Source organism: Miniopterus natalensis, chromosome X (assembly GCF_054644295.1).
Source record: "Miniopterus natalensis isolate mMinNat1 chromosome X, mMinNat1.hap1, whole genome shotgun sequence".
NCBI lineage: Eukaryota > Metazoa > Chordata > Mammalia > Chiroptera > Miniopteridae > Miniopterus > Miniopterus natalensis.
In genome coordinates, this window is record NC_142103.1 from 28,258,212 (window position 1) to 28,286,093 (window position 27,882).

Consider the following 27,882-nt stretch of genomic DNA (forward strand, 5'->3'; position numbering starts at 1 on the left):
AAACCCTGAATATTAGAATGGAGGGAAAAGCATGTTGCACTGTCAGAAAAATTAGACAAATCTTGGGTAAAAGACAACATAGGTTACTGGATGTTACTTCAGTGCAGGGCTGGGCTTCACTTTCTATTGATTGAGCAAGTTTTCAATTCTGAGAGGCTGATGTTAACCTGTAGATATTCTGTCCAATAGAAATGATTTATGTTCAGTGGAACAGATAACATAATGGCTACTATCATTGATAATATAAGGGCATTTATTGCCCTTATGATATTAACCAGTTTTGTATTTAACCCAGCAATGTTATCCTCACGTTTTCTATGCGTGTATGAAATTTAATATACTATATTTTGTTTTTATTATATTGTATATATTGTATACATTTACCTCCAACAATTTTTATAATCTTAGCAGTTCATTGTGCTGAAAAATATTTCACATGTTCATTTCTAATTTAAGTCATACTTTAACCTTTTAAAAAATTAACAGCATCCTCAGACAAAACAAAAATAACTTTTCCACCATGTCTAAAAATAATAAAATATATTTCTCATGGGTCTGGATTCCCACTCCAAACCATTTCTATCCCTGACTTCTGCAATTTCTATCAGAAAGTATGGTATGATCTTTTTACTTATTGTGTAAAATACACATAAAACGCATCACATTTAAGTGAACAATTCAGTGGCATTAAGTACATTCACAATGTTGCACAACCATCACTGTTATCTACTTCCAGAACTTTGTTGTCATTCCGAAAGGAAATGTTATCTTTTTGTTTGTTTGTTTGTTTTTTAAAATATATCTTTATTGATTTCAGAGAGAGGACAGGAGAGGGAGAGAGAGATAGAAACATCAACAATGAGAGAGTCATTGATCGAGCCCACAACCCGGGCATGTGCCCTGACCGGGAATCAAACCCCGATCGCCTGGATCCCAGGTGGACATTCAACCGCTGAGCCATGCCCGGCCAGGCAGGAAATGTTATCTTTTGAATGTAATAGTTATGTAAAAAAGTTGCCATCTTTGTACAGTCGAGACTAATATAAACTTAGCAACCTTGATAATTTTTCTTTAAAGCATTTCATTTAAAAAAGCTAGGGTTTCCTAGTTCTCATGGGAGCCCACTTTTCTAACTTTTCTAAGTGACTTTATAAATTCCTTCTAACACATATAGTTTATTCATTTACATAACTATACTTTCCAACATGCCTACCTATACCTTGAGGCACTAGAAGCAAGCACATTAAAACAAAAAAAGCCCTGTTGTTAATTTTTCTATCTCCCTGATGTCTGTCTCTGACATATTTTTTAGCATGGCAGATTTAATTCCAGGCTATGGAACATATGAAGTTTCTTAAAAGGTCGTATTGAAATTGCATAGATTTTGCATAAACTTGAGTTTATTCACACACGTTTTTAAAGTATGTATTATTCCATAGATGACGGTATTCTCTATTTCACCAGACATAAAAGCATCAGTGTCATTTCACGCCCCCTGCTGAGGATCAAGCCCGCAACCAGGGCATGTCCCCTGACCGGGAATCGGACAGGTAACCCCCTGGTACATGGGTCGATGCGTAACAGCTGAGCCACATCGGCCAGGCAATAGATCATTTTTAATATCTACTTATGCATGGTATTGCCTTAATACTTTTCTTGGACTATGATCACAAAGAAAATCTTACTCCTGACTCCATTTAATTGGTTTGCTATCCTACCCTTTCATTCTTTCCGTAGCACTGAAGCAACACCTGCATTTTTTGAGTTGTAAAATATGCAGATTTGGCTGACTTAGCTTTCCAAACTGGCTTCAGTCCAACTGCATCCCGCAATAAACTTGTCTCACCTATTCCAGGCAGAGAGGATACATCCACACTACTAAAACAGATTTTCCAATATACACTTTTCTTACTACCACTGGTCACTTCCAAGAATGACGTAATGGTTTGTCTTATCCTACCCTTCAGTGACCAATTTAAGTGGGTCTCTCTTCTCTGAAACATTACTCAAGTACCACAGCCCACACAGTAATCTCTTCCTTCCTTAAGCTTCAGGAATGGAATTTTCCAATGAGGGTATGCTTGTCATAGTTCTAATTATCTATGTTTATAAGTGTGCACAATGTACCTGCACCTGGATTTTAAAGTGAAGAAGGGTCACTTCTGCCAATTTTCACACAGAACTTTATTGAAAACACACTCAAATACAGAACCATATGTTTAAACAACAAACAGCAGGGTAGCTTACATAGGGAGACTCAGTTCATTGAAAGCTCAATACTGAAAAATACTGCAATCTGGACAGCAAGACAAATATCAACAAATATGTTTTCAGCTCTAATATTCATTTGGCATCCACAAAATGATCCAGCTCAAGCCAAGAATTGGACAAAGTTAACATCAGCATTAAAAATATAAGTTATAACACAAAACAAGACTGTGAAAACCAAAGCACTACTCAGGGCTCTTTGGGAACATAAAGCTGATGAGAGACAGGTGGTTAATCATATTAGTTTGGTTGTCCCCCATCAGGATTGTTTTGATTGTCTATTTGGGATTGTAGTTCCTTAGCTAAGCTCTCAAATTCGTGGAATGCAGAAATAAGCGGCTCAAGACTGAAATCATCATCAACTAACGCCATTGATCCATTTCTTATAATATTACTGATATTCTGAAACATTTTAATAACAATTTGAATATTGTCATGTGACTCTTGTAAGTTAAAGAGACCCACAAATACCGATAGAGCTTTGGCACTGAATAGCTTTTTTGCCACCATAGGATTTTCAGACATGTTCAACAACATTTTCAGGACGTAAAACTTCGTTGTTGCATTTCCTGTGACTAATAGGGAAAGAAACCCAGACATAAAATTGGCAACCAGTGTGTGATAGTCAGTAGTCATAGTGAGGTGTCTAAGGAGCCTTAATCCAAGAAGCTGCTCAGGGGAATCCAAGCTTCGTGCAAGGGTGTCCTCACACACTTGACATATGAATGTCTCAATCATGTTTAGATTTGGATAAGGTGGAGCCATGAGAATCATATTTTCCAAAAATCTTGTCCTAACTCTGGAGGAGGGATAATTGAGCAAGGTTTCAATAAGTGAGACAACACCTGAATCCCGAATGACATCTCGGGTAAACTGAGAAGCACTTCTTGTACCCATTGCGATTTTAGATATTTCCTGAATAAAAGGATCTCGAACTTTTTCCATTAACAGAAGGAGTTCCTCAAACTCTCCAGAACCGATTTTAAGCTCACACTGTATACAGCTACAGGACCAACTCTCAGGCTCTGCACTCTCCCTGGTCCTAAGATGCTCCCGAATTTCCCTGACTGACCGATAGGATGGTTCATACTGAAATGTGAACTGAGGGTCAGGCTGATTGGCCTGAGGGGAAGATTCCTCATCTTCCCCTTCCTCATTCTTGGGCTTTCCCTCAAACAGTTCAACGAATGCAGAGGATACTTCTTCAGGAATTCTAAAGGAGCTTGTGGATGGGAAGCCAACCGTATAAGGACCAGGTTTGTATTCAACAGTGACCTCTTCCCAGGTTTGGGGCCTGGATGATGTATTAATTTCCTCCTCAGCTGAATCTCTGAACCTGGAACTAGCCCTGTACACAGGATTGGGATTTAGGTCAAAGCAGGCCTCATCCCTGTCCCAGAACCAGGACCCAAATATAGCCTCTTCTTCAGACTCCTGCCAGGTCTCTTCTCTAGCCACAGCCCCCAAACTGGACTTTTCCTCAGTCCAGAACAAGGACCCACCAATGGCCCCCTCCTCATCTCCCGGTGTAGACTCACAGATGGCTGAAGCCCCAGCCTCCACACCAGCCTCTTTCTCTGCCCAGAACCAGGACCCAATGATGACATCCTCCTCAAACCTGGGCTCATGTTTGACCCTATTACTGTTATTACCATCTTTCTGGGCTCTGGGCTTCAAGACAGTATTAGGCTCCTCCTTGTCTCTGGGCCTAAATCTGCTATTGGCCTCTTCCCCAGGCAAAAACCAGGACTCCTTATAGTACTCATCTTCAGACTCAGATTCAAAAAAGTCCTCTCTCTTTGTCCTGAGCTTGGACCTAGCATTTGCCTCATCTCTGACTCTGGGTCTGAACAAGTTATTAGTATTTTCTTCAGGCCACAAGCAGAATGGGTTGCCAGACTCCTCCTCAGACCCAGACCAGGAATCAATATAGGGATCTTGCTTGGATCTGGGCCTAGACCTGGGGTTAGGCTGATGTTTTGCCCTGTGCCTGGACCTGGTATTGGCCTCTTCCCTGGGCCATGATCTGATATTGGCCTCTTCTCCAGCCCAGAGAGAAGACATCGTAGAGGTCTCATCTGCTGACCAGAATCCAGATTCATTAGATGCTTCCTCTCTGGCCCTTGGCCTGGGATAGCACCAAGACCCTGTATTAGTTTCCTCCCCTGATCCAAACCAAGGTTGAATTCCTGACTGACCCTGGGAGCCAGGAAAGGTCTTGGGATCCACATTTACCAGTTCCCTATCTACAGATAGGGCCATAGGTTTAGCAACTGACCCGGACTCAGTACTGACCAGTGGCCAGGCTGCTGCATTGGTCTGGGGCATGTCCTCTGTTTGGGACATTGCCTCAGCTCCAAACTCAGTCTGGGCCCAAGCCTGGGCTTCATCCTTGGGCCTTGCCCCAGGGATTGCCTTGGCCTCAGTTTTAGGACGTGCCCCACCTACTGCCCTGGCCTCGGTTTTGGGCCTTGCCCCAGCCACTGCCTGAGGTTCAGTTTTGGGTCTTGCCCCAGACATTGTCTGGGCATCAGTTCTGGGCCTTGCCCCAGCCATTACTTGGGAATCAGTTTGGGGTCTTGCCCCAGCTTTTGCCTGGGACTGAGTTTTGGACCTTGCTCTTTTCCCTTTCATAGCCTTTGACTCAGTTTTGGGCCTTGCCCCAGGCATTGCCTGGGCCTGGGTCCTAACCTTGGGTCTGACCACCATCGGGACGTCATTCTCTCTCTCAGCTCCACCTCCAACCTCTTCTCCAGCCTTCTTTTCAGGCTTGGCTTGGGCACTAGGTTCAATCTCAGCCCCAGTCATAGTACCAGTTATAGAAAAGTGTTAAATATCAGTAGCACAGTCTCAGCCTCTATGATGGATGTGTCGCAATTCTGTATCTTCACACTCTGATTCTTCAGCGATTCAGACGATACAGTTAGAAATGAGTTAGAGTCAATCACCAGTCCAGCAGTTAATAAGGCTCCTTCCCAAGATCAGTCTCAGCCAATATTACACACAAGAGTGCAGAAGTGGCACAACCAAGCTGGGGGAGAATGGATGCTTGCCAGATGGATGCTGATCTGTTGAGGGTAGTGGTCGTCAACAATTTCAACACCACCAGAGCTGCCACTAGAGGTGAATCTAGTGAGAGAGATCAGCATGGGGCTTTGAGTCTCTTCTAACTGTGTCATTCCAAGTGGAGACTCACACACAGAGACTGGACCTTGAATTATTGGTGGGGCTATTTGGCTATTAGAAAGTCTGTCACCCTGATTGGCCCAGAGATGCCACAGACTTGGCCTGCCACAAAATAGGTGTGAGGCTGGTGGAGAAAGTATGTTGGTAATGGGGCTAAGGAGCCCCTAGACTAGGCCCTAATCACTTGTGGACCTGTGTTAGTCTCCACTACCCCCCTAAGTTTTACCCACTCCCATACCAACCTGCTCTGATGTGGTGCAATATCCTCCTCCTTGCTCTGTTCCAGCGGTATTAAGCTGTACAGCAGACAGCAGGCTGTACTATGACCAAGTAAATATACACGAGAAAATGAAGTCTGAGTGCTTAGTTGACAGGCAGACACCCTGACCGCTGATGCAAACATCTCTCTTTCTGTTTAAGGGTCAAATTTTTCTAACATTTCCTGTCTGCTGGTTCCTAACCCAAGGTTTTCTCTCATTCACAGCCCAATTCACATGTACCCAAATATTTCTAATACCTCCTGCAGGAAATGGACAAAAGAGGCTGTGGCAGTGTGCAAATCTGGCAGAGCAGGAGAGGTGGATCACAAAGACCTGCCATGATCTCACTCAGCCGTTCCCTGCATTGCCCCTCTTTGCACCAACCTGCAGAGAACTGAGTCTGTCTCCTCCTCCTTTCCTTCTTTGCAGAAAGTGACCAGCCTTAAAGTAAGCCTATGAACAAACAGACAAAAAGATAAGACAGTCAGGAGACCATGGTAGAAACTGAGCACTTGATTGGAGTCCAACTCCAATGATGGGAGTCCACGTTATTTGTCTTTCAACATTTAGAGTCCTCCTGGCCAAATATTCTCGTTTTTATCAAGTCCCTCTGTTTCAGGATTCCAGATAAGGACATCTTTTCTTGACGTCACAGTCTTCCCATTGCTTCTTTCTCCAATTCTGAGGATTCACCACTAGGTGCACCACATCCCTTTGCCTTGCGTAGCATAAATTGGGGGAAGGGTGCCCACATATTCTAGAAAACAGGTTGTGTAGTGGCACTTGTAATTATGACTGTCTCACCCTTGCCTCCGAGTCCATCTTTTTCTGCCCACAATTTTGGTTGGAATTAAGGAAGTCACAGGAAGTACCTAGAAGCTGGTACACAGGAGAACTAAGATTTATTCCTGGATGCCTGAGCTGTTATGGTCTCAGTAACCCCCCCAATTCGGGTCTGCAGTCAATGGTTGCTGCCCACCAACCCCCATCTCCACACACCTCCAGAAATCCAGGCTATTTTCCTGCTTCAAATTTTTCTCAAGTCCATCCTCTACAGATGCACCCTGCCTCCTGAAATCGCCAGACCTACCGCGGAGACATGAGACTTTGACATCAACGAGGCGCCTGTGGGAAAGGAGAGCACCCAGGATGCTGGGCCCAACAGGCCCCTTTCCAGATTCAGGGCCCAGAGTAGCCGAAGCTAACGTCTGCGCCCTGGCGCTCCCACCTCCAGCCCAGCTCCCGCTCCGCCATTTCTCCCGAAGCAGCCCCCCCCCCCCCCCCCAGCGCTCTCCCAGCACAGACACCCTAGAGGGCGGGGCGCGGGCACCGGGAAAGCCGGCTGGGGAGCAGCCAGCGTGCTTCGCCTTCCCCGCAGGAGCCGCGGGCACTCTCCGGCCACCCCGCGCCCTGGGCCCGCCAGCACCGGTCGCGCCGCCGCCTCGCCAGGGTCCCCGGCGCTGCGCACCTCTGTCAGGGACCGGCTCCGACCAGCGACCAGCGCGGTCGCCTCCTCCTCGCCAGGACGCCAGGGGCTGGGCGCGGGCTGTGGGCTGGTGGAGAGTGGGAGGCCGCCCCCGCCCCCACCACGCCCCTACTTGCCTTTCCAGGCTCGGGGCCTGGGTGGTCGTCCTCCCCTCAGAGCTCCTCACTCAGCTGCCCCCCGCCTTCCGCCCGCTCGGAATTGCAAGGAGGCGTCCCGCCCCCCGCGCCTCTGCACCAAGCCCGGCAGGGGCTGCGCAGCATGCGGCACGAGCCCACAAACCGCTGGCAGCGAGGGTGTCGGGAAGGGGGGCGGAAGGATACGGCACGAATGGGCTCGACGCCCCCTCCCAGGCCCACCGTAGTTCCGACCCGAGGGGGCGTGGCCGGGGCCTGGGCCGGGCCTGGAGGAGACCCAGCCCAAGGGGGAGCTTAACCTCAGCCTGCCTCAGTGGGCCAACGCGGCCCTCTACATGGCGACCATCGTCCCGTTTCTGCCACTACAATCTATGGGACCCGCGGGCGGGGGCTGGGGGGCCGGTCCGGGAGGTTAGAAGGAGCAGCGCAGGACGCTGCAGCGGATGGATACAAACCGCCCCTTGGTGTGTGCGAATCCCCACACGGCTCTGTCTGCCCACTCCTCCTCCTCCATCCCACCCGCCATCCTTTCTGGGTGCTGAAGGGAGAGGGGCTGTGAGGCCTGCAGGCTGTGAGGCGAGAGGCGATCCAAGGCCAGACCACCCCCATGTCCTGGGGTGGCCCCCTAGGGTTTCTTTTACTGTTCAGGGACGAGCGAGGGGAGGACGCTGGGAGGGGGCTGCCTCGGAGGCCTCACCATTAGTCCCTCTTCTACAGGCGGCAGACCTAGACCTCTAACCCTGGCAAACGGTCCAGTGCTCTGCGCCCAGAGTCGTTCTTTCTGCCATACTGCTTTTTTCTCATTCGAAATGATTATACATGTTGCCATTTTGTGGTCCCTGCAGTTGCCCATGAGTTCCCTTCCCTGTCCGGACCCACACTGACCATGCAATCCTCCCTGTCTGTAGCCCCACAGCCAAGTGTCAGGCACCAGGTAGGGCATGTCCTGGCTCCTCTTCCTCTGCTCTGTCAAGTCTTCTCTTGCAGTCACATCCAAGCTCTCATGATCTTTGGCAGCGTGGAAATGTGGCAGGGATTAGAACCAGCTTGGATCTCAGCCACTTTCCCCACATACCTGTCTAGTTTGTCCAGTCACTCTTTGGAGAAGGCCCTAGTATGCACCCAATCCCCAAGACAGAAACCTGGCAGTCTTGAATCCTTTGGTTCCTTTACCCCTACATCCTTCTTCTAGTCTTGAGCCCCTCCTTTCTGTGCCATGTGCAAACAGAGCTATCATGGTTAAGCACAACTGTGGTTGAACACAAACCTGCTGGCACTGTTCCCCTTTTGAAAACAGAATTAAATGACACCCCTCACTGCAATAGGCTATATGAAGGTCCCCCAAATATATCCATGTCTAATTCTCCAGAACCTGTAAATATGCAATGTTACATGGCAAAGGTAAATTAAGGTTGCCTTTACAGGCTCAGGGTGCGGGTGGCCGTCCTCCCCTCCTCTCAGAGCTCTTCCCTCAGCTTCTCACTGCCTTCCAAGGGCTCCAAATTGCAAAGATTGCTTATCAGCTGAATTTAAAGATTAAGGATACGCTGGGCTATCCTAGCCAATGTAACCTCAAAGGTACTTTAAATGTGGAAGAGCCAGGTAGAAGAGTCAGTGTCACAGTGAAGTAGCATGAGAAAGACTAGACAGGCTGACAGGCCATTGCTAGTTTTGAAGATTAAAGGAAGCCAGGGGTCAAGGAATGCAGGCAGCTCCCAGAATCTGGAAAAAGTGAGGAGACAGATTTCCCCTACAACCACTTGAAGGAATGAATCCCTGCCATCCCCTTTATTTTATCATATTTTACTTTATTGATTTCAGAGAGAGGAAGGGGGAGGGAGAGAGAGAAACATCAATGATGAGAGAGAGTCATCAGTAGGCTGCCTCCTACACACCCTTCTGGGGATGGAGCCCACAACCTGGGCATGTGCCCTGAGCGGAATCGAACCACAACCTCCTGATTCACAGGTCGATGCTTAAGCACTGAGTCACACCGGCCAGGCTCACCTTTATTTTAGATCAGTGAGACCTTTTGATATTTCCAACCTCCAGAACTGTAAGATAATCAATTTTCGTTACCTTAAGCCACCAAGGTTGTGGTAATTTATATAGCTGTAGGAGAAACCACATTCACTGACCATCCTGATAAAGTCCATTCCCCTTGACTTTTCTTTAGTTGGGCTTCATCCCTGGAAGGATAAAGTCTGGGGCTCATCTCTCACCACTATAACCACCCTCTCCAAAAATCCCCTTCTCTGTTTTCTAAAGAAGAGAGATTTTTGCAAGGAGTTTTGAGGCTCATGTTGGAGAAAGTTCCTACTTGCTAAAAATCACTGATGTTTCCCAGGATAAAAAGGGAAGCATATTCCTGCCATGAAATTTCATGGCAGCTTTTATTTGTTTTTAGATATTTATTATAACTGTGCAATGTTTAGGTAAAGCAAAAAAACATATGGAGATGATTGTATATGGTATCTGGAGATAATGGATGTCAATTATCAGAGGACAGCCACTTTTACTGTGCAGTTTAAATGGCTTTAGCTGAATTGCAGATTTTTTTCTTTGCTCCACAGTATACTCTCTTGGGTGAATATTAGGCTTGAAGAAGAGAGTCTAAGTGAGGCAGGTTAGTAAGAAGCTAGGAAAATTTCTTGGCAAGTGGAATAGGGAAACTGAGACATACAGTTAAGTGGCCGAGCAATTTGAAGCCAGACAATAAATCACAAGGTCATATCTTCCCTAACCAAGGATACATAGGAGCAAATGGTTTACAAATTCCAGACTGTGTGGGGGCAGACCCACCTCAGTTCTGGTCCCTCTTCAGTGACATTCTTTGAAGGTAAAACTGACCAGAGAATGACCATGACCCCTCTATACCTCATTTTGATGATTCAGCATATTAAACGATACACTTGGAAAGCTGATGACTATACTCTTGAGATCCTCTCTTGAGACTGCCCTTAAAATTTCAGCCTTTAGAAAACAGATGAAAACCTTTAAGTCAAAGGATCCAGTGCATGCTATCCCTAGAGCACGAATGCACCTTGCTCCCCTCCATTCTTTCCTCAGGTGTGTATCTTTGCTTTCTTTCTCCTAAACTCTAAGGGTTCCCAGGAGACTTGCCACCAGGTGAGCAGCAGGCAGTGGCAGCTTGTCCTGGGCTAACCTCGTGACCTGTCTCTAAGGGCCCTCCTTTGGCCCTCACTTTTCAGTGAGCCAAAAAAGCAGCTCCACCTAGGCTAATTCCTGTTTGCTATGATCTTGCCTCTTCTACCTAGAGCCCTTCCTTTGTTTCACTGTACATTTAATAAATGTACTCTCAAAATCACCTGGACTTGCATTGTGAAATCTTTCCTGCACAAAGTGAAGAACCCACACTGTCAAGACCGTGCAGGGCAGAACAGCCTTGGTCCTTGTCCCTTTCCAGTAATATGACCACTGCTGGGATCCGTGGGTGTGTGTGAATCTCTTTGACTCTCTAAACTGCTCCTTCTCTTTCTTGAAGTTACTTGTGTCTTTCATTCAACAAGTATATATTGAGTACATACTTTGTTCTAGGCACTGGGGATGCAGTGTAAACAAAACAAAAAATTTCCAGTTCTTATGGAGCTTACATTCACTTGTGGTTTCTATTTTATTTAATTTCCTAACTAAAAGTTTATAATCATACCGGCATAAGGTATCTGGTAATTCTCAAGGTGCTGGAATACTGATTCCAAGATACTGACAGGGGAGTAGATCTGCAAAAAGTTGATTTTACTGTGAGACTTTGAAATATCTCTTGTATGACTTGTTCTCAGTTCATTTATAGAATAGGTGTTGCTGGTAGAAATAGGGCTATTCCACAGGGTTATGAGAAAAGCATTTTGGGGACCCATGTGTGGGAGGATGAGGTGTAGTGGTAAGATTTATTGGAGCTGGAGCAAACACAAAGTACTGTCCCCAGGTGCCCAGTGTCTCATCCACGGCCAGGTGGCTTAGCTCTGTCCAGCTGTGCAAGAAGTCCAGCACTGTCTTCACTGAGCCTAGAAAAAGGGCCAGAATCCAGAGATGATGTGCCATTACCTGGCATCAGCAGAGCATCCGAGGCTTTCGTAGTTCAGTGAAGACCATGCCAAAACTTAGTGCAGCTCAGTCTTTCTCCCCATCCGGCTAGCTTAGTCTCTGTTTCCAACTGCGCTCCAGCTAGCACGGTGCTGCCGTACCCAGGCCCGCGCTTGGAGCTGTGCAGCTGCTATGGAGAGAGAACACAGGCAAATGGGCCAACGAACTGGCAAACACGTGCTACCAAGAGGGGCCTTAGGTTTTTGATTATATTACCTCAGGCTTAGGAGAGAGAGGCTTTTCTTTTAAACTAATCAATCTTTTTCCTGGCTCTTCATGGGCTTGTGTTGGGTCCTCCTCCTATCCAATCCGGTCTTTATTCCCAGGTTTTCCAGGCCAGACTCTGCCTCTCTTTGTGGCCATCTTGGCTCCTACTACACATGCCTCAAAGTAGAAGGACCGCTCTCTGTGCCATCTTGGTTTCTACTGTGCATGCCTCAGTATAAGGACCTCCCCCTGTACCATTTTTGGGAACGGAGAGGTGGTTCCCTTGGGAGACTAGAAAGCTAGTCCTTCCTCCCTACAGGTGGGGGTGGTGGTGATGCGGAGAGATGTTAATCCCCTTGGCAGGGATTCAGCTATCCTTTGGGGTGTCTGAAGCTGTAACTTCCAGATCTAAGCCTCATTAAGTATAACTTCCAGATTTAATCAGGCCCAGCTAGTCTAGCTCCCTTCTCTTTTGTGAACTCCCAGCTGCCTATGCTAACACAGGCACAGTATGCCAATTAACATTTATTGAACTGAGGAAAGTCCTATTTTAAGCCTTTGTGTTAGCTCTTTATGTGTATATACCAGATAGGTTAAGTGTCATCTTTAAAATCAGAGAGCAAAGAAAAGATCGAAATAAGATGCTAGTGACTTATGTCTGTCTGACTGCTAATTAATATTATATTTAGTTCTTCCTAAAAATGGATTCGTCTGATTGCAACAGATGGTGTTCCACTGCTCATTGTCTCCACTAGCAGTTGTGTAAACCTGACTAGTCTCTGACACTTAAATTTCTTTAGTCTAAGTACCTGACATTAAACTTCTGATTGCCAAGGCATTCATTCCAAAAGACATCCATCTTTTTTTTTTTTTTAATTTAAAATATGTCTTTATTAATTTCAGCGAGAAGAAAGGAGAGAGAGGGAAAGAGAGACAGAAACATCAATGATGAGAGTCATTGATTGGCTGCCTCCTGCACGCCCCCTGCTGGGGATGGAGCCCAAAACTCGGGCATGTGCCCTGACCCAGAATCAAACCCCGACCTCCTGGATTCTAGGTTGATGATCAACCGCTGAGCCATGCCCGGCCGGGCAAAAGATATCTATCTTGTATGACACAGCTACTAGGAAAACAAATGGATAAAGAACTAGGCCACCCCCACCTATGAAGTTCTTTTTCAGAAAGCCCTGGGTAACTGAGCCCTTGAAAGACCCCACTTTATCCTTTCCACACCATACTTCCTGCTCTTACACTTTATTTATTTTTTTACTCCTCACCAGAGGATATGTTTTTATTGATTCTAGAGAGAGAGGAGGGGAGAAGGAGAGAGCAAGAGACACTGATGCAAAAGAAAAACATTGATCGGCTGCCTCCCATATGCACCCCGACGGGATTAAACCCACAATCTAAGTATGTGCCCTGACCATGAATGGAACCCTCAACCTTCTGGTGTATGGGATTATGCTCTAACCAACTGAGCCACCTAGCCAGGTCCCTGCTCTTATACTTTAAGTTAGCCAATAAAGAGTGAACCTGTGGAATCCTAAGCTCCCCACTCTTGGATCCTAATAAAAGCAGAGCCCCAGGTTTGTTGTGTGCCCCCTCACCTGCCCCCAGGCATTCCTAACTGAGGGAGCTACCATCAATAGGCTCAAGGGCTATGGAGGAATTTCAGAACCAAATATATATATATATATATATATATATATATATATATATATATATATATATACACATATATATTTTAATATATCTTTATTGATTTCAGAGAGAGGAAAGGAGAGGGAGAGAGAGAGGTAGAAACATCAATGATGAGAGAGTCATTGATCAAGCCCGCAACCTGGGCATGTGCCCTGACTGGGAATCGAACCCCGATCGCCTGGATCCCAGGCCGACGCTCAACGGCTGAGCCACGCCCGGCCGGGCCAGAACCAAATATTCTCCCAAGCTTAAGCCCAGGATACAGAAGTAGTTGTGCTGCTTCATCATACCTACAGCTCTGCCCCCACCCCACCCCCACCTCCCACACCCATGCAAGTGAACTTTCACACTAGAATATCCCTTGCCTGTGCAGCTCAAATAATCTCTTGCCTCTCTCAAGCATCATGGTTATGGACCTGTTCATGCCCACTTAGTTTAACTTGCTTCTCTTCTCTCCTTCATGTGCCTCAGGCAAACTTTTCTTCTAGGATCTCCCTTTTGTCCAAGTTTGAGCAAACCCAGTTCATTCTTAGAATGTGTCCATTCTCCTATCCCTTATTTTCAAGAGCTTTACACAGGAACTCAAGTCCCTTGCAGCTGGGACCAAGCAGACTAGGTTGAGTTCTTGATAATATTGGCTCAACAGATGTGTACTTTCAGTAGAGGCAGAACAGCTTTTAGAAAATATCTCAACCTGTATCTACTACTTGAGACAAGGCACATCTGGAGAACTGGTGGGAAGACTTGACCCAAGAATATTTTCAGGTCACGTTTGGGATGGGTTCTGCTTTAAGAGAATTTATCCTGAGGGAAAACAGAACCAGGCACAATGACCTCGGCCCAGGAACACTGCCTTGTCATCAGGGGAGTATAGCTATTCTAATGGCAGCACTGGGATTAGAACTCCTATTTTTTTTCTGTTCTAACATATGCCCTCAACTGTATGTCTGTCATAACAAAGGCAGGTTCATAAGTTATCCCAGAAATCACTTTTAAAATAAACTCTTATACTCTGGTGTGCAGATCCCATCTATAAAGTGCAACCTAAAGAGAGGAAAACACCCTCCTTTCTAACATGGCTTTAAAATGTAGACTAGTATTCAGCTCTGACATCATGAGGACTCTAGGTATGGGGAGTGGTTGGGAAAATTAGAGGGAGTCGTTGGAAGGACTTAAGTGACAGTAAAGCTTAGTGTGGCAATGACACCTGGAAAAATCATGTGAAAGCCACTGAAATTCAGAATATGGAAAATACCCCTTGAGGATTGCTAGATTCAAAGGGGCTGATGAAGTGAGGTTATTAGATTTGCAGGGAGAAGAAATCCTGAATTTCCACAATGCCTGCAAATACTGACATTTAACTGAATGTCAAATTGCTTTTCAAAATAGAAAAAAATGAGAAGTCCATAATACCTTTTGTTATGTTTATCATTACCTAACTATCACTAACTTATTGCATCACTACCATGGGACATCATCACAGCCTGTGTCCAGCAAGCAAAGTAGGAAAAAAAGAGTAGAGGTAGTCCACCTGCCTCTTAAAATCCTTAGTCGAGAAATGCCCACATCATTTTCATTCATATTCCACTGACTGGAATTCAATCACCATTTATTGAAAATCCTGTCTGTTCACAAGCCATGCTAGGACAACTAAATATCAACATGTAAAAGGATAAAGTTGGCTCAGCAAACCAGGAATAGAGTGGAACTTCCTTGACTTGACAAAGAACATCTACAAAAAACCCTATAGCTGACATCACACTTAATGGTTAGAAACTAGAAGCTTTTTTTTTTTTTTTAAATATATCTTTATTGATTTCAGAGAGAGGAAAGGAGAGGGAGACAGACAGAAACGTCAATGATGAGAGTCACTGATCGGCTGCAGCCCACAACCCGGGCCTGTGCTCTGACCGGGAACCGAACCCTGATCACCTGGATCCCAGGTCGATGCTCAACCGCTGAGCCACGCCCGGCCGGGCAGAAGCTAGAAGCTTTACCAGTAAGATCAGGAAAAAGTCAAGTATGTTCTCTCTCACCACTCCTTTATAACATTGTACTGGAATTCACAGCAAATGCATTAAGACCAGAAAAGGAAATAAAAGGAATACAGATTGGAAGAAGAAATAACACTCTCTGTTTGCAGATGACATGATTGTCTAATGTAGAAAATCTGAAAGAACGGACAAAAACCTCCAGGAACTAGTTTAGAGGATAAGGTTAATAAACAAAAGTCACTTGCTTTTGTATATACTAGCAATAAGCAAGTGAAGTTTGAAATTAATAACACAATACTTTTATATTAGCACCCTCAAAAGAAAGTTGGAGAAACTTTATTATCTTTAGACAAGCAGACTTCAGAGCAAGGTAAATTTTCAGGGATAAAGAGTGACACTACAAATGATAAGCGGATCAATTCAAAGATGACATAATAACTCTTAGTGTGTATGACTTAACAAGCGGTGTCAAAATGTATGCGGCATAAGAAAATTATTATTTATGGCAAGCATATAAGTGCATGCTATCTTCTCACTTCCTTAAGTAATTTAGGTTCCATCATTGGATCAAGTCAGACTATTGTAACTCTTATTTTGACCTCACAGAAGAGGGTTTAAAAGTTATGTCATACAGGCCTCTTTAAGTTTGGGTTAGGATAATAAAGAAATATTATAAACAACTCGATGCACATAACTTTTATAACCAAGTTGAAAAGGACCAATTCCTGGACACCATGTGTCAATATTCACACAAAGAAAATATATCATTTAAGTAGGTTCTATTGTTAAAAATACACAATGGTTCATTGTGGCAAGACAAGAACTAGAAACGCTGGACCAGGAAGCGAGAATTTAAGAACAAAAATAATTCCTTATTGGCAAATAAGGCCACTAATGGGATCCAAATATCACATGAGAGAGATGAATAACTTCCAGATAGAGGGATGGGATGAATCTGGAAAGAGAGAGTGTTCTGAATAGAGTATTTTGAAGAGACTTGCTCCAAATGAGCTTTGAATAATAAAAAAATGGTTTACTGACATTCTATATTTACTTTGTGTTTTTATTATATTATTCTTTGTTTTATATTTTATATTTGTCTTGAGTCTAGACTTCCATTCTCCAGAATTATGAGAAATAATGTTTATTGTTTTAGCTAAAAAAAAACACCCACAAACAAACAAACAAAAACATCCAAGAAACAAAATCTGTGTGGCAAAAACTGACAGAACTGCATAAAGAAATAGATGACTCCACTGTGATATTTAAACTCCATATCCCTCTAAAAGTAACTGAGAGATCCATCAGGTGAAAATCAGTAAGGACATAGTTGAACTGAACAGCAGTCAATCAACTAGATCTAACTGACATCTATAGACTACATCATCCAACAGCAGCAGAATATAAATTCTCAAACTCACATGGAATGCATCAAGATGGACCATATTCTGGGTCATAAAACACACCTTAACAAATTTAAAAGAATAGAAATCATGCAATGTATGCTCTCAGACCACAATGAAATAAAACTAGAAATCAATAATAGATCATTGAAAGCTCTCAAAATATTTGGAAATTAAACAACACACTTCTAAATTGCATATGGGCAAAATAATTCTCAAGTTAAATTTAAAGCAATATTTTAAAATGAATCAAGATAAAAATACAACTTTCAAAATTTCAGGGATACAACAAAAGCAATAATTAGTGGGATACTTATACATCTGAATGTATATATTAGCAAAGCCAAAAGATCTAATATTTATAAGCTAACCTTTCACCTTAGAAAACTAGAAAAAGGAGAGCACATTAGATCCAAATTGTGCAGGAGAAAGAAATAATAGAAATTAGAGTAGAATCCAGTGAAATAGAAAATCAATAGAGAAATCAACTAAAATAAAGTTGGTTCTTTGGGAAGATTAGAAAAATTGATAAGTCTCTACCTTGGTTAACTGAGAAAAAAGAGAAGACACAATTTATCAATATCAGAAATGAAAGAGGTGCCAGCACAATTGAATGCACTGACATTAAAAGGATAACAAAGAAATATTATAAACAACTCTATGCACATAAATTTGATAACCTAGTTGAAAAGGACCAATTCCTGGACACTATGTACCAAAATTTACACAAAAGAAATAGATAATTTAAATAGATCTATGCCTACTAAAGAAATTGAATCAATAATTGATAAACTTCCAAATAGAGAGTGCAAGGGTCAGGTATTTTCACTGATGAATTCCATCAAATGTTTCAGTAAGAAATTATACCAACTCTCCACAAATGAAAGCAGAGAGAATACTTCCTAACTCATTCTATGATGTCAGCATTATCCTAATACCAAAATCGGATAAAGACATTGAAGTAAAAGTACTGATAAATATGTATCATAAAGCAAGATGTAAAAATCCTCAACAAAATATTAGCAAATTAACTCTAAAATATACAGAATATATACCATAACCGAGTGGGATTTATCCCAGGTATACACGGCTCATTCAGCATTTGAAAATCCATTAATATAACAAACCATATCAACACGGTGAGGAAAAAAAAATCACATGATCACATCAATACATGCAGTAAAAGCATTTGACAAAATTCAACACCTCTTCATGATTTTTAAAAAAACACCTCAGCAAATTAGAATGAAGATAACTTCCTCAATAAAGAAAAGCTAAAAAATGCTTTCAGCCAACATAGTACTTCACGGTGAGAAAGCAGATGCTTTTACCCAAATATGAAGAACTAGGCAAGGATGAACTCTCTCACATCTCCTAATTGACATCATACTGGAAGTCCCAACTAATGAATAAGACAAGAAAATAATAGGTACACAGATTAGAAAAGAAGAAATAAAGCTACTTTTGTTCTTAGATGATAAGATTGTCTATGTACAAATCTCAAAGAATCAACCAAAACACTCATGTAACTAAGAAGCAATTATAACAAGGTTCCAGAATACAAGTTTAATATACAAAAATCAATTTCTTCTCTATCTACCAGCAATAAAATTGAAATTTTAAATTAAAAGCGCAATAATATTTACATCTGCATCCAAAAATAAAATACTTAGGTATAAATATAGTAAATTATGCACAAGACCTATAAAATACTACATGAACTATGAAACACTGATGAAAGAAATCAAAGATCAAAATAAATGGAGAGACATTGCATGTTTATAGATAAGTAGACTCAGTATGTTAAGACATCAGTTCCTCCCAACTTGAGGTACAGATTAAACCCATTCCAACAAAAACCCAAGCAAATTACTTGGTGGATATTAAAAAATTATTGCAGAAAAACAAAAGTAGCCAACACAATATTGAAAGACAAGAATAGACTTCCAGTCAAGATGGCAGTATAGGTAAGCACTGTACTTGCCTCCTCCCACAAGCATGTCAAAATTACAACTAAACCACAGAACCATCATTGTTCAGAACTCCCTGAAACCGGCTGAAGGGAAGTACTAAAACTAGGGAAAGAAAGAAGCCACCTTGAGAATGTTAGAAGGGGCAGAGAAGTAGAACAGGCTAGATCACACCCACATGTGGCAGATAAACAGTTGGAGCAATATCTGGGCTGCACTGGTTCCCCCTGGAGGAGTGAGGGGTCCCAGCACCATGCCCGGCTCCCCGGCAAGGATTTCAGAAGAGAAGTCTCCGTAACTTCTGGCTGTAAAAACCAGCGAGGATTGAGGCTGAGGGAGACAAAAGGATGCTGGGCTCCAAGACAGTTCCTCTTAAAGGGCCTGCACATGGACTTACTTGGACTCACTCCCTCTGAGCTCCAGCAGTGGAGCAGCAGCTTGAAAACCACCAGAGATGTAGGGGGAGAAAAGGAATTGTCTGGCATCAGGGCAAGAGCTGGAGGTGCAGCTTTCTCCCAGGTGGGACATTCCAGTGACCACTTCCTTAGGTCTGATTAATTTGCTAGTGGCTCACAGAACTCAGGGAAACATTTTATTTACCAGATTACTGGTTTATTATCAAAGGATATAACTCAGGGAAATGCAGATGAAAGAGATATGGCAAGGTATGGGAAAAGGGTACAGAGCTTCCATGCTTTCTTCCAGTGCTCCACTATCCCAGAATCACCATGTGTTCATGAACCCAGAAGCTCTCCAAACCTTGTCCTTTCAGGTTTTTATGGAGGCTTTATTACATAGGCATGATTTATTAAATCACTGGCCATTGGTATCTGATTTAACCTCCAGCTCCTCCCCTTCCCAGGAGGTGGTGGTGGCTGGACTGAAAGTTCCAATCCTGTAATCATTTGGTTGGTTCCCCAGCCAACCCACAATCATCTTTAGGTGCTTTCCAAAGGTCGCCTCATTAATGTAAACCCAGTTATGGTGGAAAGGGGCTTGTTATAAATAACAAGACACCCATTTCACTTTAATGGCTTCGAAGTAAATTTCAGGAACTGAAGACAAGAGACTAAATATAATGACAAAATAAGCTTCTATTACTCTTATCACTCAGGAAATTTCAAGGGTTTTAGGAGCTTTCAGCCAGGAATTGTGGGCAAAGACAAACTATATATCAGAAGTATATTTTGGTCATCTGAATGACCAAATATATGTATATTTCTTACAAATCACAATATCACACAAAACTTGTTACAATAACTATGGTAATCTAAACAGTATGGTACAGTAAACCCTCGATTTTGTGGACCTCAACTTAACGGACTTCCGAGTTAATGAACAAAATTTCCGGTCCTTACATTATATGTGGAAATTAACACCCTGTTCACTTTAAAATGCTTTTAACCAAGAATTGCTTATAATTAAATTAACAGTTTACTTTTTGTTTTTAATTCAGTTATTTTTAACAGATTTTAGCTAATAGGCAATATGTTGGCAAAAACACTGTAGTAATTTTGCAGACATAAATAAATATTACATATCTACAACTATAGTCTACATATTTAAATCCAAGAGTCACCGCTGGTAAGCAATGTTCGGTGAATGATTAGCATGTGGTCACATCTCACTGCTCGAAGTAATTGGTTCTCTTGTCGCCTGGCATGACTTCCGGCAGCAGTTTTAAGCATGCCGGCTGATGTGCCACCTGGGTGAAGCCACGACCCGGCCGTGTTCATTTGTTTATTCTTGGTGACTGGTGAATGCACACATTACTAGGCTTATTCAGTATAAATTTAGAGTAATACATATACAAAACTTTTCTGTGGCCCGGCTGGCACGGCTTAGTCATTGAGCACTGGCTTACGATCCAGGAGAACCTGGTTCAATTCCTGGCCAGGGCACATGCTGGGGCTGCAGGCTCGATCCCCAGCAAGGGAGGTGTGCAGGAGGCAGCCGATCAATGACTATCTCACCATTGATGTTTCTCTCTTTCCCTCTCCCTTCCTTTCTCTGAAATAAATTAAAAAAAAAAAAAAAAAAAAAAAAAAAAAAAATATATATATATATATATATATATATATATATATATATATATAAAATTTCTGTAAAATTAAACTTTCCACACATACTTAATTGTAATTACAGAAATGTGTCTACATAAGTAAAAAATGGGTAAACCAACTAATTTGTCAAATTTTTAACATATGCATTCAGAAAACCTACTTTATTATGTAATGAACTTTCACCTTTAACGGACACCCTCTAGCCAGAGGTTATATCAAGGTTTCACTGTGCTCATAAAAAAAAGACAATAAACCAGTGAAACAGAATAGATAGCCCAGAAATAACCCCTTGCATATATGACCAAATGATATTTGACAAAGGTACCAAGACCATTCAATGGGAAATAAACTTTTTTTTTCAAGAAATGTTGTTGGAAAAACTGGATATCCACATGCAAAAGAATGAATTTGGACCTTTACCTTACACCATAGACAAAAATTAACTCAAAATGAATCCAAGACAAACTTAAGAGCTAAAACTTTGAAACTCTTAGAAGAGAACATAGGGAAGAACTTCATGGCATTGTTTCTTGAAAAAGAAACAGTTGGTGCACTTACACTTCCTGATTTCTAAATGATTTCTTAGATATAAAGCAAAAACATAAGAAAAATAGATAAATTGGACTTCAAAATTAAAAACTTTAGTGCATCAAAAGACCCTTTCAAGAAAGTGAAAAGGCAATCCCACAGAATGAGAAAAAATACTTGCAAATCATATATATGAAAGGGGTTAATATTAACAATACTTAAAGAACTCCTAAAACTCAACAACAAAAGAACAAACAAACCTATTTTAAAAGGTTTATTTTTAAGGGCAAAGGCCATAAGTAGACTTTTTTTTCCCCCAAAGAAGACATACAAATGGCCAATAAGCACACGAAAATATATTCAACATCACTAGATACTAGGGAAATACAAAGCAAAACCACAAGATATCACTTAATGCATATTGAGATGGTGTTATTAAAACACAGAAAATAACAAATGTTGGCAAGGGTGTGGATAAATTGAAACCCATGTGCATAATGTAAAATGCTGCAGCTGCTTTGGAAAATAGTATGGAAATTCCTCAAAAATATTAAACATATGGTAATTCTATTTCTAACAATTCTACTTCTAGTTATTTATCCAAAATACTGAAAGCAGGGACTTGAACAGATATTTGTACAACCATTGTTCTTAGAAGAATTATTCACAATAGCCAGAAGGTGAAGACAACCAAAATGTCCATTGACAGACAAAATATTGCTAAATAAATTAAAGATTTACATAAATTGAAAAGTATCCTGTGTTCATAGATTGGAAGACTTAATGTTAATGAGATGTCAATACCCCCAAAGCAATCTATAGTTTAAGTGCAATCTCTGTCAAAATACAAACGGCTATTTTGTATAAATAGAAAAGCTGATCCTAAAATTCATATAGAATGGAAAGAGACTCAGATTAACAAAAAACAATCTTGAAAAAGAAACAGTTGGCACACTTACACTTTCTGATTTCTAAACTTACCACAAAGCTGTAGTAATCAAAACTCTTTGGTACTGGCATAAAGATAGACACAGAAATGAATGGAACGAAATTGAGAGTCCAGAAATAAACCAACATGTCTAGAACCAATTGATTTTGACAAAGGTGCCCAAGTCCATTCAATGGGGAAAGAACAGACTATTCAACAAACCCTTGTTTGTTGCTAATGGCAATGTAAAATGGTGCAGCTGCTGTGAAAAAGTTTGGCAATTCTTCCAAAAGCTAAACATGGAATTACCATATAGCCCAGCAATTCTACTTCTAGGTATATTCAAAAGAATTGAAAACAGGGACTCAAACAGATACTTGTACACCAACATTCACTGCAGTGTAATTCATAAAAGCCAAAAAGTGGAAACAACTCAAGTGCCCATCAACAGATGAGTGAGTAAACAAAATGTGGTGAACACACACAGGTATATTACTCAGCCATAAAAAGGAATAAAGTTCTCCCTGGCCAGGTAGCTCAGTTGGTTAGAGCGCAGCTCCAATATGAAAGATTGCGGGTTTGATATCTGGTCAGGGCACATACAAGAAGCAACCAATGAATGCATAAATAACTGGGACAAATCAATGTTTCTCTCTTCTCTCGCTCTCTTTCAATAAATAAAAATTTTAAAAAGGAATAAAGTTATGATACATGCTACAACACGGATAACCTTTGAAAATGTTATGCTAAGTGATATAAACCAGACACAAAAGGACAAATACTGTATGGTTCTACTTAAAAGTAGACTGGTGATTACCAGGAGCTTCAGGGAGGGGAAAATGGGGAGTTATTGCTTAATGGTAGCACAGTTTCTCTTTAAGATGACGAAAAAGTTTTGGAGATAGATTGTAGTCATGGTGTCAATTAATTGTACACTTAGAAATAACTAAAATGACGGTTTTCATGTTATATATTTTATCACAATAAAAAAGGCAAATTTAAAAACATGTTGAAAGTGATGAACTATGAATGCTGAGTTAGGTAGGAAATGAAGGTAAGACAGAAGGTGGCCTATACAAAGGGAAAAAGCAGAAAAGGTAAGGGACGGGTGTATCTAACAACACACAAATTTAAGTTTGGGATGGGCAATATACTTTACTAGGAGCTGTGTTGGCGTACAGAGTTAAAAAGTGGTCACATATGCTAGTGCCAGATTCAGAATACAAAGGTTTGAATCTCAGCTCTACTACTGACCAACTCAATGAGCTTGGTCAAGTTATTTAACCAGTCAGTATCTCAGCTTTCTCACATCTAAAATGTGGGTAACAGTACCTACTCCATAGGAATGTTTTAGGAATTAAATGAGTTAATACAAGTAAAGCACATAGAACAGTATCTGGCATATTGTAAGCACTTCAATAAATGTATAAATGTTAGTAATTATTGTTATTATTACTGTATACAATAAAATTCAGTCTTTGGAGTCAGACACTCTCAAACTCAACCTTTCCCCTCTATGCTAACTGTCCCTAAACACAAGTTCTAACTTAAAAAAAGACTCCAAGGCATGGTATAAAGACACAAATGCTAAAATAGAGGCGCAAATAAAAAAACTCTGGAAATGCAGAAGGAGCTACTAATTCCAACACAGGGGCAGGGAAGATAAGAGTGTTAGGGAAGACTTCAAAAAGGACTTGGCATTTTAGCTAAGCTTGAAATAATGAATTAGTTTTCCCATAGGCAGAAAAGGGTTATAAGGGCATTGCAGCATGAGGAAATGCACAAAAGTAGGAAAAGTACATGAAATAGTAAACAAATAGTCCAGTGTGGCTTGAATATAGGTCACTTAGTGGGATATAATGGGGAAAAAATGGAAAGGTGCTGAATACAGAGTTTTGCAAGCCTTGCTAGGGAATTTGGTGATATTTTATAGATGAATTTCCACTGAATGTTCCTCTTTTAAAATTGAGGGCATGGTAGAGGGCCAGTGGCTGCTAATAGCCCAGCTGTCCTGGAGGAAGTTTATTTGCAAGATGAGAAATCCACACTGATTTTTACCCGTGTCGCAACACTTTAAGATAACTAATCTCTTCATTAGCCCTGATACTACGTGGGCTTGCATGAATTATTTTACCAGGAAAGAAGATGGAACAGAGATGAAGTTTTGTCTTCAAGAACACCCCAGGAACGATTTGGTAAATGACTGTCTCCCCTGATTCCCACCCAAAAAGAGACCATTAGTTTCTTGCTTTGATACAAATACGGACAGACCCCACACTCACCCTTCTCTTTAGCTGATGGGAAAGTCTATAGCCATCAACTGCTTAAGTGTGTGCTCCATAGGGTATTTGAGACACAGAATATTCCAAAGGGTCTGGTCCAATTGTATAGTGAAGGTTCCCAACTCTGAAAGCAGTACCCACAGCTGGAATTCCAGGCTATGGGCGTTCTGTGGATTAAAAAGCAAGTTATAAAGAACTTCAAAAATCATCTAAGTTGCAACTGCACATTGCAAAAAGCCTACCTGCTTTTTTTAAACCCTTAATTTAAGCCCAAGTGTGGCTGATTTTCCTTCATTTTAACTCCTAGATGTATAAAATATAAGTTCAAACTTGACCTTAATAGAAATTAAACCAGGGATAGCTGCTAAAACTAGGGGTACATGACACCTTGTTGAGATTTTCCAGTTTAGACCTTCCCCCCAATACATAAAATGTTGAGAGGAAGTTCAATAGAAAGACCAATATTTGTACACTGATCCTAACATCTGTATCTCCCACATCTGGGCAGTAAAGAGGATAACAGCAGCAAAGGAAGAAAAGGTTAGAAAAGGCAGAGGTGACCCCAGATCCCAATCTATACTCTGGTATTCTATATGCCACAACCCCTAAGCCAGAACCTAACAAGTCTAAACAGGAGGAACTGAGATAGTATAGACAACACAGCTTCAGCTCTGTAAACTGTACACATGAACAGATAGGACAGTGAGATTAGGGGAATTAATTTCTTCCTAACCACACACTCCTAAAGGACTCTGGTATCCTGTGACTATCTCCCAAAGCTGAGCTCTGACCAAAAGGGATCAGTAAAACGGGGCTGCCACCAAGGAAAGGTGCAAATAAGTCCAAAGGATTGGCCAGCAAACAAAAGCAAGGATGAGTCACCAAGGCAGGACAAATGAGACTATCCATGAAGCAGTTTCTGTAGTTGGTGCCCAGAAAGACCCTCCTCTGAGGCCCAGGACCACAGGGGGAAGGAGTCTCAAATGAAGCAGTAAACGTGGCACCTGGGTTAGATGGTTTACCTGGGTGTTGAGGGCATGGTGGGGCTGTAGTAGCACAACCACACTTCCATGGCTTGCTGAATGAGGTTGAGAACCAGGAATCATCTTGAGGGTTAAAAAGTTTAAGATATTCTGATGAGATAGCCTATGTGAAAGGCTGAGCACAAGTTCTGGGCCTCAGACTGGAATGAAACCATCTGTGTTCCCTTTTTCCTAAGTCTGTGTCTTCACCCCATTCCTCTGATTGGTCCAGATGTGAGCTAGTAGCACAGCTATGTCTTCTTGTGTACAGAGAATTTGGTGAACATGAAACTAAAGGGTCTGTCAATGTGTCAATTGTTTTGTTTGTATCCCCCAGACAACGGTTTTTAATATCTTTGTACTGGTTGTGCATTATCCCTGACTAGACTTCAACTGAAGAACTAGGACAATGTTTTCACCAGTTTTAGCATGCAACTTTATTATGTAAATGAAGAAGTCTCAAATGAATACACTTATGTCAATATAAAGCACAGAAGTATAACTTACTCAAGACAGTTTCATTATCAGGTCATGTTACAAAAATAATGAAAATTATCAATTTAGATAGCATGATAAAAATCAACAAATATTTAAGTTCTCAACATCATTTGGTACCCATAAAATTGCCTCCTTCAGTCAACACGGATAACATAAATACTGAACTTATAATGTGCATTAGTTTCATATTATGACACCAAAAATTGTTCAAGGCTTTGTGAGAACATTCGGCTATTCAGAGTTTGAGTATTAATCGTATAACTTTATCTCTCACCTCAGGATCACTGTGCTCTGCTAAGTCTTGGAGTTTCTGACCAAACTCTTTTGCTTCCTGGAATATGGAAATAAGTTCAGATTTAGTGAACTCTTCCTTGGTAAATAGCTTCGCCTTCTTTTTGAATTGGAAATTTATATTCTCAAAAATGTCAATGATATTAAGAATATTGGCCTTTGACTCATTCTTGTTAAAGGGTGCAACCAATGATGACAGTACTTTGGCACTGATCAGTTCTCTTGTATTGGCTTGATTTTTAGACAAGCGCAAAAACACTTTTAAAACATAAAACTTGGTTTTGACACTTCCCATGTTTAACAAGGTGAGGAAATCTGGAATATAACTGGCAATCATGTGGTGATTCTCAAATTTCACACTCAAGTGCTCCAATAATTTTAGTCCTGAAAGTTGCACAGGGGAGTTCAAAGGATAAGACATTATGTCCTTACAAACTTCATCTATATATGTCTCTCCTGTTTTTTGTTCTTCAGAAGACTCAGAGTTGTCAACCACCTTATTTACAACTCTAGGGTGTTCTTTAACATTGGGATTATTGACTAAGTTTTCAATCATAACAGTAATACCTACATCATGAACTATATCTTGGGTAAATGGATAAGCAGGACTGATGCCCATTATCATCTTTGCTATTCCATGAATGAAAGGATCCTTAGTTAACTTAAGTAGGGCAACGAGTTTATCGAACTCTTTAGGCTCTAAACTGAAAACACGTGATTTGCAGCGGCAAGTTTTTGGATTTGGCCCATACTTTTCCCTATACCTAATCTGTTCTTTGATCTCAGCTAAGGTCTGGAAGTAAGGCCCATCATTAAAGGGTGGGATCTTGGTCAGAGGCCGAATACCCAGAGGAGTTTCAATCAAGGTCTCAACCAGAGTCCAATTCCCTTCTGGAGGCAAGGATAGCTCCCCTCCCTCCACTGGGACTAGGACACAGTACCTGGCTCTTGACCATGCTGCTGCTCTTTGCTTTATAGTAAGTGCATGTTTGGATATGGGCATGGGTTTGGGCTTTTCCTGGATCTTAGGTGGAGGCTTATAAACTTGGTAAGGGGTTTCTTCTTCAGGCCAGAACCAGGATCCTAAACTAGGCTCTTCTCCAGTCCAGAACCAGGAACAGATATTTTCTTCATCCTCATCATTGGGCTCGATTATACTACCAGCTCTGTCCCCAACCCTGAACTTGATGCTGGCCTCTCTCCTTCTTGGGGGCCTGGATCCAATATTGGCCTTATTATCAGCCCTGGAAAAGAACCTGACACTGGCTTCACTTCCAGCATCAGCCTTGACTTCATACTTGTGCACAGCACTGACCCTAGATGTAGGCATGGCTTTTGAATTGTTTGGGGGCACTATACCAGGTTCTGCCAAGGGTTTTGCCTTGGTTTCAGCCATGACTCTAGTCTTAATCTTGGCTTCCATCTTGCTTACTTCCTTTGCCATAGCCACGGCCTCAGTGTAGGTCACTGTCTGTGTCCTGGCTCCATCCCCAGTCTTGGCCTGGGTAACTGGTCCTGTTTTCGGTTCTGCCCCAGCCACTGCCTTGGCCTGGATAG

The 27,882-nt window shown here is 41.9% G+C and overlaps 2 protein-coding genes across 13 annotated transcripts in view; both read right to left on the reverse strand.

Moving 5' to 3' along the window:
* Positions 1-2,166: 2,166 nt before the first annotated feature.
* LOC107523990 (G protein-coupled receptor-associated sorting protein 2-like) overlaps positions 2,167-27,882 on the reverse strand; it is a 28,558-nt gene continuing 2,842 nt past the window's right edge. The window contains exons 1-5 of one of the 12 annotated variants that reach the window (XM_087813463.1): positions 7,317-7,525; positions 6,714-6,839; positions 6,099-6,167; positions 5,697-5,774; positions 2,167-5,397 (exon numbers count right to left, since the gene is read on the reverse strand). In XM_087813463.1, coding sequence (XP_087669589.1) covers positions 2,509-5,076 — 2,568 coding nt within the window. In that variant the 5' untranslated portion in view covers positions 5,077-5,397; positions 5,697-5,774; positions 6,099-6,167; positions 6,714-6,839; positions 7,317-7,525 and the 3' untranslated portion in view covers positions 2,167-2,508. Of the gene's footprint in view, positions 5,398-5,696; positions 5,775-6,098; positions 6,168-6,518; positions 6,566-6,713; positions 6,966-7,182; positions 7,202-7,316; positions 7,526-27,882 lie in introns of those variants that run through there. The other 11 variants (XM_087813465.1, XM_087813466.1, XM_087813464.1 and 8 more) reach the window with 11 other exon arrangements.
* On the reverse strand, positions 9,202-27,844 carry ARMCX5 (armadillo repeat containing X-linked 5). Its single transcript, XM_087813469.1, has 3 exons — positions 26,309-27,844; positions 24,515-24,681; positions 9,202-11,568 (listed from the first exon to the last, which is right to left on the reverse strand). Exons 1-2 carry the CDS (start codon positions 27,767-27,769, stop codon positions 24,523-24,525), a joined length of 1,620 nt encoding a protein of 539 aa, XP_087669595.1. The 5' UTR covers positions 27,770-27,844; the 3' UTR covers positions 9,202-11,568; positions 24,515-24,522.

Excerpts from the sequence above, each read along its gene's own strand:
- ARMCX5 (XM_087813469.1), bottom strand. The coding sequence starts at position 27,769 with ATGGCAAAGGAAGTAAGCAAGATGGAAGCCAAGATTAAGACTAGAGTC. Across the intron at positions 24,682-26,308 it reads CAGAGCACAGTGATCCTGAG|AACGCCCATAGCCTGGAATT; the intron begins GTGAGAGATAAA and ends TTTAATCCACAG.